Source organism: Athene noctua, chromosome 13, assembly GCF_965140245.1.
Source record: "Athene noctua chromosome 13, bAthNoc1.hap1.1, whole genome shotgun sequence".
In the NCBI taxonomy this organism is placed as follows: Eukaryota; Metazoa; Chordata; class Aves; order Strigiformes; family Strigidae; genus Athene; species Athene noctua.
The window spans coordinates 1141384-1158602 of record NC_134049.1 but is presented as its reverse complement, the minus strand read 5'-3'; the positions used below and the strand labels follow the sequence as shown (position 1 = coordinate 1158602).

The following is a 17219-nucleotide window of genomic DNA, read 5'->3' as shown; positions in this document are numbered from 1 at the left end:
ACTGACGGCGAGAGCCGCCACCGCCGCAGCCCCCTGCCAACGCTCGAGTTCTTTTCTCCCGTACGAGACGTTCCATAACGCGTCTGTTCTACAGTTTTAATGACGCGGAGGTAGCACAGCAGCACCAAGGGCGGGCGCTAGCTCAGCGCTCCCAGACGGGCGGTGCTGAAGGCGCAAGAGCGGGCGGGAGCTGGGCGCGGGGGGCACGGCGGCCCCCTCCTCCGTGGGACACTTGGCCAAAGCCTGCCCTGGGCGGAGGAGCCGGGCGTAGAACACTCTGCCCCCCCACGAGCCGCTGCCAAAAGTTTCATGCGTGGCAACAAGAATCTTTTAATTCGCTTTTGTTGGTTTGAGTCAGATTCCAGGTGACCTCATGAACAAGTCAGTGAGAGAACGGAATTGTTTTGTCCATGCATTGTAGCAGGGAAAGTCGTGTTCTTATTGCCGACTCCAGGGGAGCATTGCTGTCTGTACCGGCAAGTCTGCTGGAAGCTACAAGTAGAAAGAATTCAGTGGCTTGGGGTGAGGATTGGAATTTGTTGTTAAAAAACCCCCAAAACTGGAGCAGGAAGGGAGCTCCGCTGACTTCTCTCCAGGGTTATAGATTTGCTGAGCAATAGTATTTATCACGGATAAATTGCCGGCTGTGGATGCGGGCTGAGCGCATCCTGATGATTTAAAGGAGACATTCCAGTGAGAACCCTCCTGCATCAAATGCTCTGCCGGGGAACACCCGAGGAGCTCGTACAGTTTGGGTCGTGGTGGTGAATTAATTCCGTGTGTGTAAATTTAAGAATAAATAAACCAGAAGGAGACATGCAAGCTTAATGATTTTATTCAGACAGGCACGATACATTAAATAGTAATACGGAATACATTTTCTCACATCCCTGAACGCACAACAGCTGTCTGCAGTATCATGTATTTTTCCTTTAAGGGGTGGGTGGAAAGCGATTCATGAAGGCTGTGGAAACGCCATAGAAGTGATTGTTTTCAGGGGGTTGCGCTCAAGTGATTTGGTTTTGATATTGCTCTTAATTTTTTTACGTCCTGTATGTAATTCTTCACTTTCCTGGTCGTACTGAAGCCTGCGGAAGAATGTTGCCATCGCCATCTGGCAACTAGCAGTTCCCTGCCTGCTCTGGCTGGTACCTGACCATAGCGATGCTGGTAGATCAGCTGTCGGGGCCATTACCAACAGATTTACAGTTGTGTTTTACGCTCTGTCAGAGTCTGGAGTTCACCCATGACTTTGTGTGTATGGGTTTACCTGTCTGTTCCTTGCACTACTCCACAACAGACCTAAGACTTCTCTAAGGAAAGGGTATTTATCCACAAGACTGATAAATTCATTTATCTAGATAGAAAATTCACCGATGGTAACACGATGGGGAAAGCAATAACAGGAATCCAGTCCTGAATGCTGGGAGTCTTTGGTCAGCAATCACTAGCAGAATGATTGGTGTTTATGATTGCTGCCGTATTTCTGTGCTATCCATCTGATCCATTGCTCCCTCTGTAGCAAAGACCTTTTACTTTTGAAGAAGCGAAAGAAAAGAGTGTGTAACACTTGCAGGAGACAGCAGCATTTTAGCCTTCTGTGTAACGTCCAAGGAAGGTACTGTTGTGTCCCAGCGGAGCTGGAAGTTTTTTGGTTCTGTGTGATTTGTCTGGTATGGTTGCTGCATTCGCACACGTGTAAGGAAAGAACCATCACTAGGGATTGAAGCAGGAATGAAACTGGAAGTATTTGCTTGGTTGCAAATGAAAAACTGTTGTAATTGTCCAAACCAGGTTTCCGATACCTATTTCTTCACATGTTTTAAAATGGTTATAAAGTCTTACTTGGCCATATCTTCTCATGTAGATCTCTGAATAGCTAAAAGCAGAGAGGTTTTTGTTTTGTTTTGTTGTGTTTGTTTTTTCTTTTTTTTTTTATATGTTGACCACATTGTTTTCTGTTTAATTTTCTGTGTATGACTATGACAGCATAAGGATATGCACTGCATTTTTTTTTAAACTCCTATCTTTGCAGTGAACGGGAAGAATTTATAGGGGATGGCAGAGATGAAAGGATACCAAGTAAGCAGCAGCTTGAGAAAGGGGTTGGAGATTCTGAGACAGGTGAAAGACAGTATTGCATGGGCATAGAATATCGTGCCTTAGTGTTTCAAGTGTGCATGTTAGTTGTGATCAGTGTTACATGAAGAGGGGTTAAAAACTGAATCGGTTAAAGATTCTGAATCTCACCAATGTGACAGATGATGTTCAGTTCCCAGGAAACATTGGGGTAAATCTCTTTTTAGAATATTATTGTAATACAGGATGTGATAGTTACTGGTCTTTCAGAACGGTTTTAGTCAAGCTACCTGCATGAATTTCGTTTGAAATTACCGTTTTGGAATTACAGTTTTGGCTCCCCGGAGCAATCTCCCTTAGGTCAGACTCTGGGTATATGTGTGGGCCAGAGCATACCTCTCCGAGGCCTTCAGTACCTGCTGAGTTGTCCGGCATCATTTCTGGAAACTTCGTTTATCTTTTGGTCATTTTTCTACAGCTGCCTGCAGATGAAGTTTTTCAGCAAGGACAGTCAACCCACGGAGTTGTGAAGCAGAAGAATGGCCCCTGTGATGTGACTTTTGGTAATGAGCGTGTTTACTGCTGGCATCTGCATGAGAAGGTGACACGTCATCGTGGACCAAATGGCATATCTTGCATTAATTTGTTGATCTTTCAACCCTGTGTCATGGATTACGGGGATGTATCATCTTCCACTCAAAGTTTCTAGCTGCACACAAAAGCTTATGAGTGTGAACCTTAAAACTTCAGGTCAGAGGGCGAATAAAAAGTACTGCATTTGAAATGAAGTTTTATTTTTAATACAGCTACACATCAGTACAAATAATTGTTAGCATGATTGCTTTTTTCGGAGTTAGTTTTCTACTCGATGCTTACCCGTGTTGCAGCTGTACTGACTGGTGCTGAGCACCAGCCCTGGTTAAAAGGTAACACAGCAAGAGAAGCAACGGTATTTTCCCGGTATGTAAGTAGGGGATCCTCCTTGTACCTAAAGTATGTCAGAGGACATTCCTCACGAAACGCATCATGACTTCTGTCACTGGGTGCTTTGCTCTAAAGTGAAGCATTCTTTATACATCAAAGGGAAGAAGTAGGTATTTATGTCCCTCCGGGGCACAGAGAATGGGAGTCATTGTGTTGATATTTTAATACAAATTGCTTCCTGCATTTCTAAGTGGCAGAGAGATGAATATTCATGGATCACGAGGCCAGATGATCATCCAGTACACGGCGTGTCTGGGAGAACGTTTTAAGGCTCCAGAATCTCCAGTTTGTCTTTGCGTGGGGGTGGTAAGTTTGTTATCGCCCTCCCCTTCCTCCGGAAGATGTCACCGGCGGGAGGGGGGTGGGAAGAGCTGGGCTGGAGGGGACGGGCGGGGGGGTGGCGAGCCCTCGGGCCAGCCTGCTGCCTCCCCAGCCCGGGGGGGCAAGCAGCAGCCTGCGGGGGACGAGCGCTCCTCCGCGCAGCCTGCCCTTCCCTGTGCGCGGAGGGCGCCGTTCCCTCTCCGCGCCGCGCGTACTGGCTCCCTGGAGCGATTTCGGTGCCGCGATTTCAAGTATCCTTTCGCACTGTCCCCGTGGTTGGGGAGCCCCCTTGCTCCAGGAGAACCATACGGCAGCGGCCGTAGACTCGACTCTTCCGTGGTTCTCCCGGCCCGAGGAGCCGGTAGCCCGCGGTAGCCGGGGCCGGAGGAGGGCAGCGCCCCGGTGGTGGCAAGTAGGTGCCACCTGGGGGCTCTGCAGGCCCGAGCGCTCCCGGCCCCGCGGAAACCCGCGCCCGCTCCGCAGGCCGCGGCGGGGGGGTCCGAGCCGCTCACCAGCATGGAATGAACTTGCCGGCAGGACGGGCCGGCGGGGCCGCGGGCAGGAGCCGTGCGGCGGGAGCAGCGGCGGGAGCCGCTCCCGCACGGGAGCCGCGGGGCTGGCTGGCGGCGGCGGCACCGCCCGCGGGGTTCCCGCGGACGGCGGTCCTGTGCCTTGACGTGTTGCGGGCTTAACTGTACTTAGGAGGAGGCCGCTAATGAACGTTTCAAGCTCGATGTAACGCGCACACGATTTTATTTTTCACGGTAATTCTGCATATTGATATATTAAAAGTGTTTACGCGTACTTTGGCGTATGTGGGCGCAGGGCGCGTGCGGTAGCGCGTTTTGGGGTACGCGCCTCGCTGCCGGGCTGGGGGGAGGGCGCCGCTCCCGCGCTCTGCGGGCCCGTTGCGGTGTCCCGAGGCGGGCCGGGGGGGGTCCCGCTTCTGCCCGCCCGCCGGGCCGGTGCGGGCGGCCCCCGGGCGCAGGCCGGGCTCCGCCGCCGCTCCCCGGCGCTGCCCCCGGGGGTGACGCGGGTGCCGGGGGGGCTCCGAGGGGCGCCCCGGGGGCGGTCGCCAGCGCGGCGGCGCCTCCCGCCCGGCCGCGGCGCGGGAAGGGTTAAGGCCGTGGCGGCGCGCGGCGCGGAGGGATACGGAGCCGGAGCCGTGAACGTGGTGCTGAGGCTCTGCGAGCAAAAAAATGTCCGCCTGAGGGGAGCCCACAAGTTCCTTCCAGCGGGGGGGGGAGCGCTCGGCTCGTCGCCTCCCACCCAGCCCGCGGCCCGCCCGCCGCCGCCGGCCCGGCCCCGGTCAGCGGCGCGAACGGGGCGGCAGGTAAGTGCGGGCGGCCGGGAGAAGTTGGGAGAGAGCGGCGGGGGGGAGCGCGGGGCCGGGCCGGGCGGGAGCGGCGGGCAGGCCCGGGAGGGGCCGCCGGGAGCCCCGCGGGGCGGCAGCCGGGGCGGGGGGCGGCGGGGCAGGGCCGCGGGCCCCGGGCGGCGGCGAGTCCCCGCGGGCGGCGCTCGGGGCGCACGTTACGCGCCGTCGCGCGGCTCCCGGCGCTCATAAAGGGTCGCGGCGGCCGCAGCCCGGCCCCGGCGCGCCGGCAGGCTCCGAAACTTGGGAGGGGAGCGGGGCCGCGGCTGCGCCCCCGCCGCTCCCCGCCGGGCACAGGGGAAGGCGCGGACCCCGCCGCGCCCCCCCCCCCCCCCCCCCCCGCCGCGCATTCCGCGCTCCCCCCCCCCCCCCCCTCCCCGGCCCGGTGGCGGCGCGCGCTCCCGGCCCCGCGTGTGCGCGTGCGGTGCGCGGGGGCGGCTCCCGCCTCGCGCCGCGGTCCCGAGCGCGGAGCGGCGGCGGCCCGCGGGGGGGGTGGGCGGGGGAAGGCGGCGGGCGGCAGTGCCGGGGCGGCGATGGCTCTGCTGAGGCGGCCCCGGCCCCGCTGCTGAGGCGGCCCCATTGTTGCCGAGACGGTGAGTCCCTCGGTCTCTCGCCGACTCCCGCACGCGCTGGGCCGCGGCTCCTCGCTGGCTCTCGCTTGCCCGGGGCGGGGGGGGGGGGGGGAACCGAACTGTGGCGGCGGCCCCGCTGCGGCGCCTGGCTCGGGCCGGGGAGCGGTGGCCCGAGGGGGAACGGGGCGCCCGAGGAAACTTGGGGAGAGTTGGGCCGCGGGGGCACCCCCCGGCGGGGCCGCGCTGCCGCGGCGGGGCCGGTTTCCCGGCGGGGGTGGGCCCCGGCCCCGCGGTGCGGCACTGCCTCTGCCTCTCCCCGTGCCCCAGGCGCTGAGCGGAGGAAGATGAACTCCCAGCAGCAGAGGATGGCCGCGATAGGAACCGACAAGGAACTCAGCGACTTGCTGGACTTCAGCGCGGTAGGAGCCTCCTCCGGCGCTTCTCGGGACTTTGCGCGGTGCGGCGAGCGGAGGAGTAGGGGCAGCAGCGTGCAGGGCTGGGCTGGGGCTGCCTCCGCCAACTTGGACACCTGAACTTTGATGTAATGTCTAGACTGCCAGATTTAATACTGTAATACCGGCTGGGTCAATTGGTTTAACTGGTTAAAATCAGGCTGACCCAGTGATGGCATAATCTAATAATTAACGTTTGTTAAGCTGGGATGTGGCACCGGGACTTTTGCCTTTTTCTTGGCTTTTTTTTTTTTTAATAAACCAGAAGGAAAATTAATGCCCTTAAATAACGGAGGTTATTCATTGATAGTTTTGGCCTAGCAAATTATAGGTATTTTGTGTGTGGTACTTTTAAGAGATGTCAAAAAGATGCTTGATTTATAAACATAATAGAAAACTCCTGCCTCTCAACAGCTGCCTTTATCCAGTGATGTTAAACTCACAGATCAGTAAGAAATACATTGAGTAGTAACACGTAAGAAATACAACTACTTTAATTTGCCGTAGCAGTAGTAGGTCTCCTTTTAACTTTTTTGAAGTTGTTTGTGTTGATGTAGAAAAGAGATTTCAGTGGTATTAATAAATCATAAGGAGTACTTCAGCTAATTGGTTTTATGGGTTTAAACATGCATCTTACATTCTGTTTATTTTCTAGCAGAAAAACGAATCAAATAATTGTTTGCTATTAACTTCTCTTTTTTAAGTTACCATTAATAATTTGTCAGTTTCAAACCCAGTTTAGACACATCATTTTTGTTGTTTTGCAGATGTTTTCACCACCTGTTAATAGTGGGAAAACCAGACCAACCACGCTAGGAAGCAGCCAGTTCAGTGGATCAGGTAGGATGGATCCAAGATACATCAGGTTCATGTGGCTGGGTCTGAATGTTTTAGATTAGTCTTCACGTGCTCAAAGTATGATAATCTTTCGTTTGTACGTATTGTCACGAGGCATTCAGGTTAATTAGAGACGTGCTGGTTCGATCTCACTTTATAATGTTTTTTCTTAACTTCAACCAGTTTTCCTTTATATGCCTTGTCCCAGTACAGTGAAGTACGTGTACAGTCATACTGACATGCAGGGTGTCTGTTTATCTGTTATGTTAAAAAGGAATGGCTTCTTGGTTTTTGTTGGTTGGATAAAATCAAACCTACCTGTGCCATTGAAGTATTCCCAACCCTCTATGAAAGGGGTAAACGTTTAAGTAAAATGCCAAATAATGAAATACTCCTGACTCAAAGATATGCTTTAAAATGCAGTTCTCGAGGAAAGTTATAGAATGGTTTGAAAGGGACCCTAAAGATCATCCAGTGCCACCCCCTGCCCCGGGCAGGCCACCTTCCACCAGCCCAGGTTGCCCAAAGCCCCGTCCAACCTGGCCTTGAACCCTGCCGGGGAGGGGGCAGGCACAGCTTCTATGAAATGTGAGGCTAATACAATTTCCTAGTACCGTGTAGTTCTCAGAATCTTAACAAATAGAATTCTTCCCTGTTGTACCTTTATCAGTGCATCTGGAAAGCAAGTAACTGTATTTATGGGTTGTGTGTATTTTGTGGCTTCATTGTCTTTTCATCGAGCCACCTAATGGCTGTGTTCAGAGAGTTTTAAGCAAAGTCTGTAACAGGCACAAAGTTGGGTTTGACAGACACTGTGTATCGTTCCTGTGTATTTGTTACTGCCTACAAAAGAGAAACTAGAGAAACTTTGATAATGAGTTTTGTTCTTTTTTTTTTATGTATGCTTATTTCCTGTGAATACAGTGAAGCAATAATTTTTTTGGTTTTATGAATACCACAAAATGATGTTTGTGTTTTTTAGTTAAGGTTAATGAAAATAAATGTTTAGCATGGCAGTAGGGGAGTGAAGTGGTTGCTTGAGGTTGTGCAGCAATGTTGTATGTTTCCTCTCACCTTGCCAGAGCTGTTACTTTGAGTCCAGACGACACCTTTGCATCTTAGTGACACTGCATAGATTTTTAAAAGCATCTTAAAACTTTCGAATTGTATAATTTTGCAAACTCCTCAGAGATTGTCTCCCAGGTCTAATTTAATGAAAACATGTAGCAAATGCTGTAACATACTTGGAGAAGTGTTTTACTACTGCTCTCCTAAAATCTTTGTCTTGCTCTTTGAAAGTACATCAAGTTTAAATTATTGGCAACAGTAAGACAGCAAATCTGTATATGATGTAGCTAAAATGTGTCTCTCTTTTTTACTACAAATATTCAAGACAGTTGATTCTCCAAAGCTTGTTTTAAAAGACATCCGTGCAGCTAAACCTTACTGTGGAGAGCACAACCAGAGCATCGCATTCTCCTTTCCCCTTGCTTTTTCTGAACGGGCTGAAAAATTTTCTGGTGAAAAATAAAGCTTCTATTTTTAGTTTAGCACTTAGAGCAGTTCTAGGTAATGTGGCTTGCTCTGTGTACGTAATGTTTCCCGTTCTTTCCTTGGATGGCTCAGAAAAAGAGAGAGTGCCAGAATACTTGGCTTTCTGGGAGAAAAAGCATTACTGACGCTTGAATTTCTTTATGGATCGGGTATGTTGTCACATAGATACCAATCCTGGGCAAAACGCTGCAGCTGCCAAACAAGCCATAACCTCAGCTGAATTCCCCTTGGAAAAGATAATGGTATAGAGTTGTGGGTTTTAATTCAAAACATTTCTAGTTGTAAAGATTTACTGGTTAGTGGCGTTATATGCCCTAATTCTTGTAGTGTTACAACCTAAACCTTGACCTGGGGGGATTACTCTGTAGGAGTGAGAGGTGACAAACTTCTGTATTAGTTGTGTTCTGACTCAACGTTAAGTGTTGTAGAAAGACTATGTTAAGATCATGGACGAAGTGTAGGCATTTAATTCTAGCACTCTGATTTAATTCAGATCTTGCTTTAATTTCTAATGTTCTAGATCTTCTAGGACAAACAATGTCTGGGAACTTTTATTTTTACTTCTAGAGGTCACTTTTTAGAGAGAAACATGAAAGGAGCAGACATTTATTCCTTTGAGCTATTTAGTACTGAAAAGCACAGTACACACAGATTCCTGAAAAGTACTTTTTTTTTCTTTGAATATGGAGTGATCTACCTCTTACAGAGACTTTCTGTGAATTTGTTGTCAATTACAGAACTGAAGCTGGCTTCAGTATCTTTCCCATTAAGCTCAGTTACATTTTTTCTGATGTCTTTACAAGTATACTAAAGGAAAGTGTTTTCTTAGTTGCAATACGAATGTGTTTATTTTCTGTTATTAGAGACCCCCCTTTTTCTTTTTTAAACAAATCTGAAAGCACCTTCCCTGCCCCCCTCAACCTATCAGCGATTGGAGATGCAGCCTAATGGCCCCCGTTAAGCAGGGACTGTGTATTTCTGGGGTATGTGATTTAGAAGGAAGGAATGTGATGCATTTTCCTTACCCCCAGGCCCCCCATTTAAAAGGACAGATTAGTTGCTGTTGGAGGAGGGTTAAGGCTTTTTTTGGTTTTCAGGTGTGGCTTTGTGAAGTATTGGGAATACTAGGGTGTATGTTATTAATGCTGACCTAACAACCTTGTTCTGGTATAATTTGCAATATTTCTGTTGATTATGCTGTAAAAATCTATGTGTAATTGGGTTGCACAAATAACACAGCTAATATGACTAATATCTGTAGTTTTTAAGGAAATACTGTCATGGATTAACATATGAACATTGTGTTTTGATTAAAGGATAGCTAAAGTCTGGTGCTGGGGCAGGCTTGCTTTCTGCAGGTCAGTCAGTTTTGAATGAAAGGTGCAGATGAAATAAGTGAACTAATCTTGTATATCATAGTATCTTTTGACAGTAAGTCGTGTAAGCTGCTGATAAAGTCAAATAACTTGGTCAGACTACTGGCGAAAATAAGCATATTGGAAGAGTAACCTCCTATGTAAGTCAGTGAGTTGAGGCACAAAATATTCCTTATCATACCTGTTGTAATCGCCTCTTGTTTAAAACAGAAGTTCCCATTCTTTTCTCCTCCAAAATCAACTTGTGAAGATAAAGCCATTTCTGTCTTTAAATCGCAAAAGGAGAAGGCAAAGGTCAGAGATACGCTTTATCGGGCTTTTTAATCAGGCCTTTTTGCATATTTTATTTAAAATTAACATTTTCTGTGTTGCTACTATGGTTAATCACAGTGTTAGGATTTACAGTGAAATTTTACTGTCAAAACCACAAAATCTATGCCAGTACAAACCTGGGTGGTTACCAGGTTTGTCCAACGCCCTTTATTTATTACAGTGACTCCATTAAAATCCAGTCACAATGGTCATATGCCTGCCATAGGCACTCACAGTGCAGTTTTCCTATGGCTCCCAGCAGATTTGATCTCAATTTCAATTTTTCCTGTGATTGAGATTTTTTTAATCTCGGGTGTTGTCCCCTAAAATAAACCCTTTTTTTTCCCTTTGGCAAATAACTTCTTCGATGCTAAAGAAGAATATATCCAAGACAAAATTTTCTTATGTGTCTTTTAAATTTTAGTAGCCTCTTCATTGTACCAGTGTTGTTTTTGCATGTGGCTGTGCACGTACTAATGTGAGGTATTAGTTGGTCAAAAAGCTGAAGTAAGGTAATCTGGATGTGTAACAGAAAACAAAAGTGGTAAGAGGTACAATTCGAGATCTGAATTGTCAAAATACAATGCTTCTCTTGCCTGTAAGATTCTTCTGAAGTTCATGAAAAATAAGTACACACATTTGTGTGTGGTCAGCTCGGCACAAATCTTGTGTATCCAGAAGTTCCTCATACTAGACCTACATGCAAAAACCTTCTGAGTGTACCTGTGTAGGTATTTCTTTGCATCAGTTTGGACCCCTTTTATGCAATTGAAGAGGCTGCCCTTCCCATTGTCTCTACTAATGTACGGAGTTTGTCAGGAATGGGTTGGGATAGGCTGCTCATTAGTGGCTTGATGCAAAGACCATTTAAGTTGATAGCCTGCCATTAACCTGAGTGTCCCTAAATTAGGACCATGTGTCTTCAGACTGGACACAATGGCAATTGTTTAGCAGGTCTATTAAGTTCCCAAGCAGTGTTTCCAAAATTAGCAAAACCTGACTTGATGACTGTTTGTCAGTGTCATAAAGTCTTACTTTCTTTTTAGTTTTGCATCGGTTCCTTGTAAAACAAACAAACAAACCTCAACAAAAAACTTGGGGGAGTTACCTGGGTGGGCAATGTTTTAAATACTGTGTTCATTCATCCGCAGCATGTGCTGAGGAGAAAAGGCACTCTTAACTCGGACAGCTAAATCACAGCTTAGAAAAAACTGTAGAAAGATGAGACTTTTTATGTATGCAAATTAGTGCTCCTAACCCCTCAAAATACATTATTTTTTCTTCTTCATATCAGAACTGTGATTCCTAAGAAGAATCATTTCTCTGGTAGCGTTTCACGGGCATTTCTGGTGCAGTCTCCCTTTGAGGCGTAGGAAATTCCTAGTGACTGCTCCTAATCCCCGAGTTAAGGAGAGGTCTCGTGGTCAGGTAGTCTGGTTCTACAATGTGTGAGGTCATGACAGACTCTTTTAAATAAAAAAAACAAAACACAAACCAACCAAACCCAAACGGGAAGGCGTATATTCCGGGAATTTGATCTGCATTTCTGCTTTTGTCATTCAAAATCTGTTGTTATCCTGTGAATTTTTGTTTGTCACTCAAAAGAAGGTAAGTTAATTGTGTGTTAAGTGCCAGAAATCTAGGGTGGTCTGCTAAGATAAACATTAGGTAATGCAGCTATGTGGGTTTTAAAATTGTTTTTATTTTTAATATTTAGTTTGTCCTCTAGCTCCATTAAAAGTGAACCAGCAGACCTGGTAACCTGGTATTTCATCTTGGGTCTGAGAGGTGCTAAATTCTGTCCTCTTCTGAAGAGCCTGGGCAGAGCTGTAGAAGCCTTGTGCTTGAAAGCAGCAAGGTACCTGTAGTTTCTTTTGCTCTTTAGTTGTTTGCAGGGCAGACCCGTGAATTACCCTTCAAAGAGGCCAAATGCAAGTGAAATGAGTTCAGTCTGGATCACTCACCTCTTGCATTTAGAAACCTAGGAGGGTGTTACAGTGTTAGTAAATGTGAGACTGCAGCTTGCCTGTTGGCAGCCTCTGTCTCCTGCTCCCCTTCCCTTGCCTTTGGAAAGATAAATTATCAGATACTCCATGAGCAGTCTTGAGAAGTACGGCATATAAAAGGGCTAAGTAACGGCTTCCACATTTCTGTGTAAGAAAGAGAGAGGGGAAAAAATGTTGGACAAATGGAGGAAACTGATAACCCCACTTTAAAGTAGACGGTCTCTTGCAACGTGTTTGTGGTCACATGGATACTGAGGTTTTTTGTGATGGGAAAAAAAAAAAGAAAAAAGGAAAAGTTATCGGAGCAGCTGGGTGTTCTGAATCTAGCTTGGTGAGCAGATGAGTAGGTGCTTGTCCATCATTTCTTGCTGTTGGCTGTGGTTTTGAAATAGCTGGTGTCATTTAAGGTGATGGCTTGGATCTCTTGTCAAATGGTCTGAGATTCCTTGCTGCCTTCCAAATAGCTGTTTGTAGAATTTTTAGTAGCGTTTGGCCTGTCTTTTCTTTAGAGATGCACTGGACACTGTTAATAAGGGAACCTGTAACTTTGGCTGTATTGGCATGTAGAAAGCATTCTTTCAGAAAGTTAATCTCTTATTTCCAGCAGTGAGTTTTCCCTGGCAGCGACGTGGTGACGGTGTTCACAGGCACAGCACCTGGCCTCCAGTCCCCATAGAAACGTTACTGCCTCTCGGGCAAGGAGGATCTGTGCAGTGTTCTCGTGGGTGGCCTCAGAGGGTTTGGGGTTGCAGGAGTGCCATGGCCTTCCCTGACGTGTAACTGCTCGCCATGGGGCACCTCTCACTGTCACCCGCCACCCCAGGCACTAGCTCCTTATCTGCCGTATTTTCTGATCTGCTGCGATTGATGAAGGGTATGCAGATGCTTTGGAGAGTGCTCTTAATGGCCTGTGGGAAGGAATATGGCTTGGAATTGTCCATTGCTGTATTTCTGGATTTACTGGGAGAGCAGTGTTGATCTAAATGTAAACATGAAGACTAAAGGTTTGGTTGAAGTGGAGGAAGAATCCTAAAAAGAGACTGAGGAGAAAATGCATGTGATCAGAGAAATTAATTTTCTTTGAAGAGAAGTATAACTGAGATTCTTGGGTATTTGTGTATCCTTTAATGGCAGCTGAACTTGTACCCAGTCCCTTAATTGCTGTAGAACTCTTGTTATGTCTGTAGTGCTTGCTAAGGTTTGGGGTTTTTTGCTTTTAGTTGTTTGTGGTCTTTTTTTGGTCTTTGGCAAGGGAATTTCACATTAAAAGCTTGTCATTCATAGTGCCAAAGTTCCCCTGCCCCCCGCTTCTTTCCAGCTGTCTCACAAAGAGGACTTAACCCCTTAGTCATCTTGCTATCAAGTTGGTGCGACAGCTGTTTGTCTCAGATAATTCTGCTTTATCCATAGTTAAGCCTATAGATAGTGTTGTAGGAATTTCTGTTCATTTTCTATATGCTGTACTATAAACCCCATAAACTGTATTGTCTTTAAGTCGCTAATGGTATAGTGTAATTTTTGGTGATATAAAATTGTGTGTATTTATTTATGAACAGAAGGATGTTTAAGGCACTAATATAATACCATATCACTTAGACTGAAGTTTGTGGAGACTATTTTTAAAAAATGAAAGATGTGCATGAACTTAAGTAGTTTACTACACCTCTTGAGCTGACTTGACCATGGAGATGCAGGGGGCTTGGGGGTTTTTTTTTGGCACTCTAATGTTGAAGGTTTATGTTTTTGGGGAATAGCATTGAGCGTTTTTAGAGGCTTAATAAAATTTCTTAAATTACTTACAGAGCCAGATGTAATCTATGTGATATAATAACTAAGTCTTCTAACAAATTTCCTTCAAAATAAATATTAATCAAATTTGAAAATTTAGTTTCAATAAGTGACCTCATTGAATAAATTATGTTCTCTAAAAAGCTTTTTTTAGAGGTATTGTCTAATTTAACGTGTTAGCACTTCTTCAGGAGTATATAGCAAAACCTGATTAGTTTTAAAAATGACAGATGTGCATAAACTTCAGTAGTTTACTAGGCCTTCTGTGAGGAAGTCACTAAATTTAAATAATAAAGAAATTAGAAAAGACACTGTTTTCTTCTGCGTGTGAATTATTTGATGGAGATTGTTATTGAATACTTATAACTAGTTTTAAATTGTGTATACACCTTAATCAGGTTAAGCCTTGTAAGAAAAGGGGGAAACGCATTATTTCAGTGCCGAATTAGCGTTCTAAGGACAGAAAATGTATTTTTAATATATATATATTTTCTGTCTTAAGTAGTGATGACCACTCCTTCAATTTATTGGGCTTTTTATTAATATGGAAGTCTGGAAGTCACCAGTTCTGCTGTATACCTCAACCTGATGATTTGGAAGTACTTGTGCACTTCTTAAATACTGCAATCCATTATTTACTAGTGGTTGCAGGGGCAAGATTTTTCGTCTATTATGAATCTGATGAGATAATGTTAAATTTTTTTTAATGTCTTGAATGAATGCCTTGTTTTGTCATTTGTAAAACAAAGCTGTGTTTGTAAATACAACATTCAGAAACATAAAGGACATACTTTTTTGGTGAAGATGTTAACTGAATACCAAGAATGATCAGAAAGAGCAGCTTTTGTTATATTTAATAATATCTCACTGTCTTCAGAGGATAATCAGACTGAAATGTACCCAATCAGTCTTTAGGACTTTGTTAGATTCTTGTTGTATGCTAGAGATGTGATTTTAAAAAATTATTTATTTATTAAAAGAATGAGCTGAAATTGTGTTAAATTACATAAGCCATGTTCTTACTCATGTATTGTAGAAGAATCTCACTTGGTCACATCAAAATAATTGTTGCTGGTGTTTTAAAGAATGGCTTGGAATGGGGGGGTGGAAGAGGGAGAGACTTAATAGAAAAGGTTTATTTCATAGCCCCGTTCGTAGGGTCATGCTGTCTAGGCGTGCTGGTAAGGCCTTGGAATAGAACTAAGTAAGGTTTGTTTTGGACAGGGAGGTTGTACACTTCTGTGTTAGTGCTGTGGAAAGCTTCAGAAACTGCTCATGCTATAGAATTGCATTTAGAAAAGAAGGTAGACACTGTACATTTCTGATCTTGTACCCAGTTTCTCTGTATTGGTAACTGGGAAATAGATATTTTTTACTTATGACTGACAGTTTGGAATTAATTTTTTTTTCTGAAGTAAATCTTGTTTATTGCAGTGGATTTCTTGCTCCTGATCTTCTACAGAGATTGCTTACTTTTTTTTTTTTGGGGGGGGAGCTTGTGAGATATTTATGCTACTCTTCTCAAGTCGTTTTTGTTTGGTATTGCAGACTTTTTTCTGTACCAGTTACAGCTGCAGAAACGGTGGTATCTCTGTGTCTTTACCAGGCTGTTAGTTTTGTGGAGTTCTAGTAATAAGTTGAACCACTTGCTTTCCCTGTTCTACTCTGGGTGAACAAAACTGCAGGAAACTGCCTTGTCTCTGAAAGAGCTCTTTGCGGATGAAGCGGTGGTAGCACAGAGAAACTTCATTTAGGCTGGGTTGGAGTTTTATATAGAAGTGTATTACGAGCCTGGATTTGTGAAAATTACATTTTAGATGGTTTATTTTTTCCTGGTTTTAAATATGAAGATGAATAAGCACAAGCAGTCGTTAGAAAAACGTATCTAGTAAAACAAAATCCAGATCTGGTCATTTCTAGTTGTGTACATTTCGTAGTTAAAATGCCAACAAATATCAGATCATGAAGGGGCATGTTCTGTGTGTTAAATGAAATAGAATTTAAACCACAGTTTACCTTTAAATCAGTATAAACAAGAACTTGGTCTGTAGCATTACCTGGTATCTGTATTCATTCTGTTTAGAGTATGACCAAAATATATTGCTGATTTTAATGTACACATCACTGACTTTGGAGAGTGAATTGATTTGTGGTCCTCCTGTTGTCTTCCATGTTCAGGTTTTACAGACAAAATCTTCAGCGTATTGAGTGGTTCCAAGTCTTACCTAAAAGAAAAACCAAACGCACATTGGTGGTTTTTGTGTGTGCTATCTGCATTTTTAACATCTATCTAAAAATCAAAAATAAACTGTTTTTTTACTTGAATGAGGCAATAAGAAGGGAACCAGACAGAAGATTTAGCAAAACATAAGAGTGTGATTCATGCCTATTAGCATATAATGTAGGAAAAAAATGTAGAGAGTTTAATTTAAAATAACAGTGCCTTGCAAATTTGGTTCCTCTGGTTCTGTTGGAAAACATGTTTAAAGCCTGAAAGATGTAGACAAATCCACGGTGAAGTAATTGAATGTTGTGTTTCGCGTGCTGCGGGGCTGTCGTAACGAGGGATCTCTTGAGCTTTCTGCTGTGTTGCGTTAGTGTAGTCGGATGCTGTGGAGATAAATACACTTCAGAAAATCCTAAAGTATTTTTAGTCTTCTGTAGAGAAACGGAATTCACTGTTTATATTTTAAATTTTTGTTTATTTGAATGCATGATACTGTTGTCTTGGTGTTATCCCAAGAGCTATTGTGGCTACTCTGAAATGAATAAACCAGACAGTTTTGCTTGTAGCACAAACATTTTTTTATATTGTGGTGTTTCGATGATTTTCAATGCGACACCTATCCTGTTCCAGTTTCTTCATGCAGCAACTTCATGAGTCATAATCCTTGCAAAAGAACACAGCTTAAAATAATCACTGATTGTTTCTTTGCAATTCTGTTCACTGCCCACTGCAAATAAACAAGAGCAGAAATGACAATATCATTTAATCCTTTAATGTTTGCTTTTGACGTGCAAAACATTCTCTTGTAATAGAGAAGTAATCCATAAGGAGGGTAGCTGCTCTTTCATCTTCCTGAATGCTAAATGAAGCCAAGGCTTTTATGAAGAGATGGTGATTTAATGAAGATGACCGAGTTTTGGAGTAATGAAAAGCTTTTGTATAGTCCTAAAAATGATTCGTGGTGCTCACTACTGCAGAGTTCAAATGGCTGCGTTTTGTAGTATGTCTTTGCAAGATTAGCGCTTCTGATGCTTAGATGCCAGGTGATTGAGTGCTATGGGAAATAAAGAATATTTCCTTTAGTTTGTTTTTATAAAAGAAATGCACATCTCTGCCACTTGATACGTATAAACCCATGTAATGTCTGATGGGTTCTCTGCTCTGTGTAGTGCTTTTATTTCAGTTCCCTGATACTGTATTCCCTTGCCAGAGGACAGTAATAAGCATACAAAAAAAGGAGTATGAACTTTGTCAATATTGCTTATGACAGGAATACCTGCATTAGAGAGTTTTGTTGCAAGTGCTTGTTGCAAGATGCTGAATTTAAAAAACACTTAAA

The 17219-nt window shown here is 44.8% G+C and overlaps 1 protein-coding gene across 3 annotated transcripts in view; it reads left to right on the top strand.

Annotated features, from left to right (window-relative positions):
- The first annotated feature begins 4557 nt into the window (after nucleotides 1–4557).
- The window catches only part of TCF12 (transcription factor 12), a 171180-nt gene continuing 158518 nt past the window's right edge, over nucleotides 4558–17219 (top strand). The window contains exons 1-3 of one of the 3 annotated variants that reach the window (XM_074917466.1): nucleotides 4558–4717; nucleotides 5656–5747; nucleotides 6548–6620. In XM_074917466.1, the coding sequence (XP_074773567.1) occupies nucleotides 5673–5747; nucleotides 6548–6620 (148 nt within the window). In that variant the 5' untranslated portion in view covers nucleotides 4558–4717; nucleotides 5656–5672. The remainder of the gene's footprint in view (nucleotides 4718–5655; nucleotides 5748–6547; nucleotides 6621–17219) is intronic. The other 2 variants (XM_074917465.1, XM_074917464.1) reach the window with 2 other exon arrangements.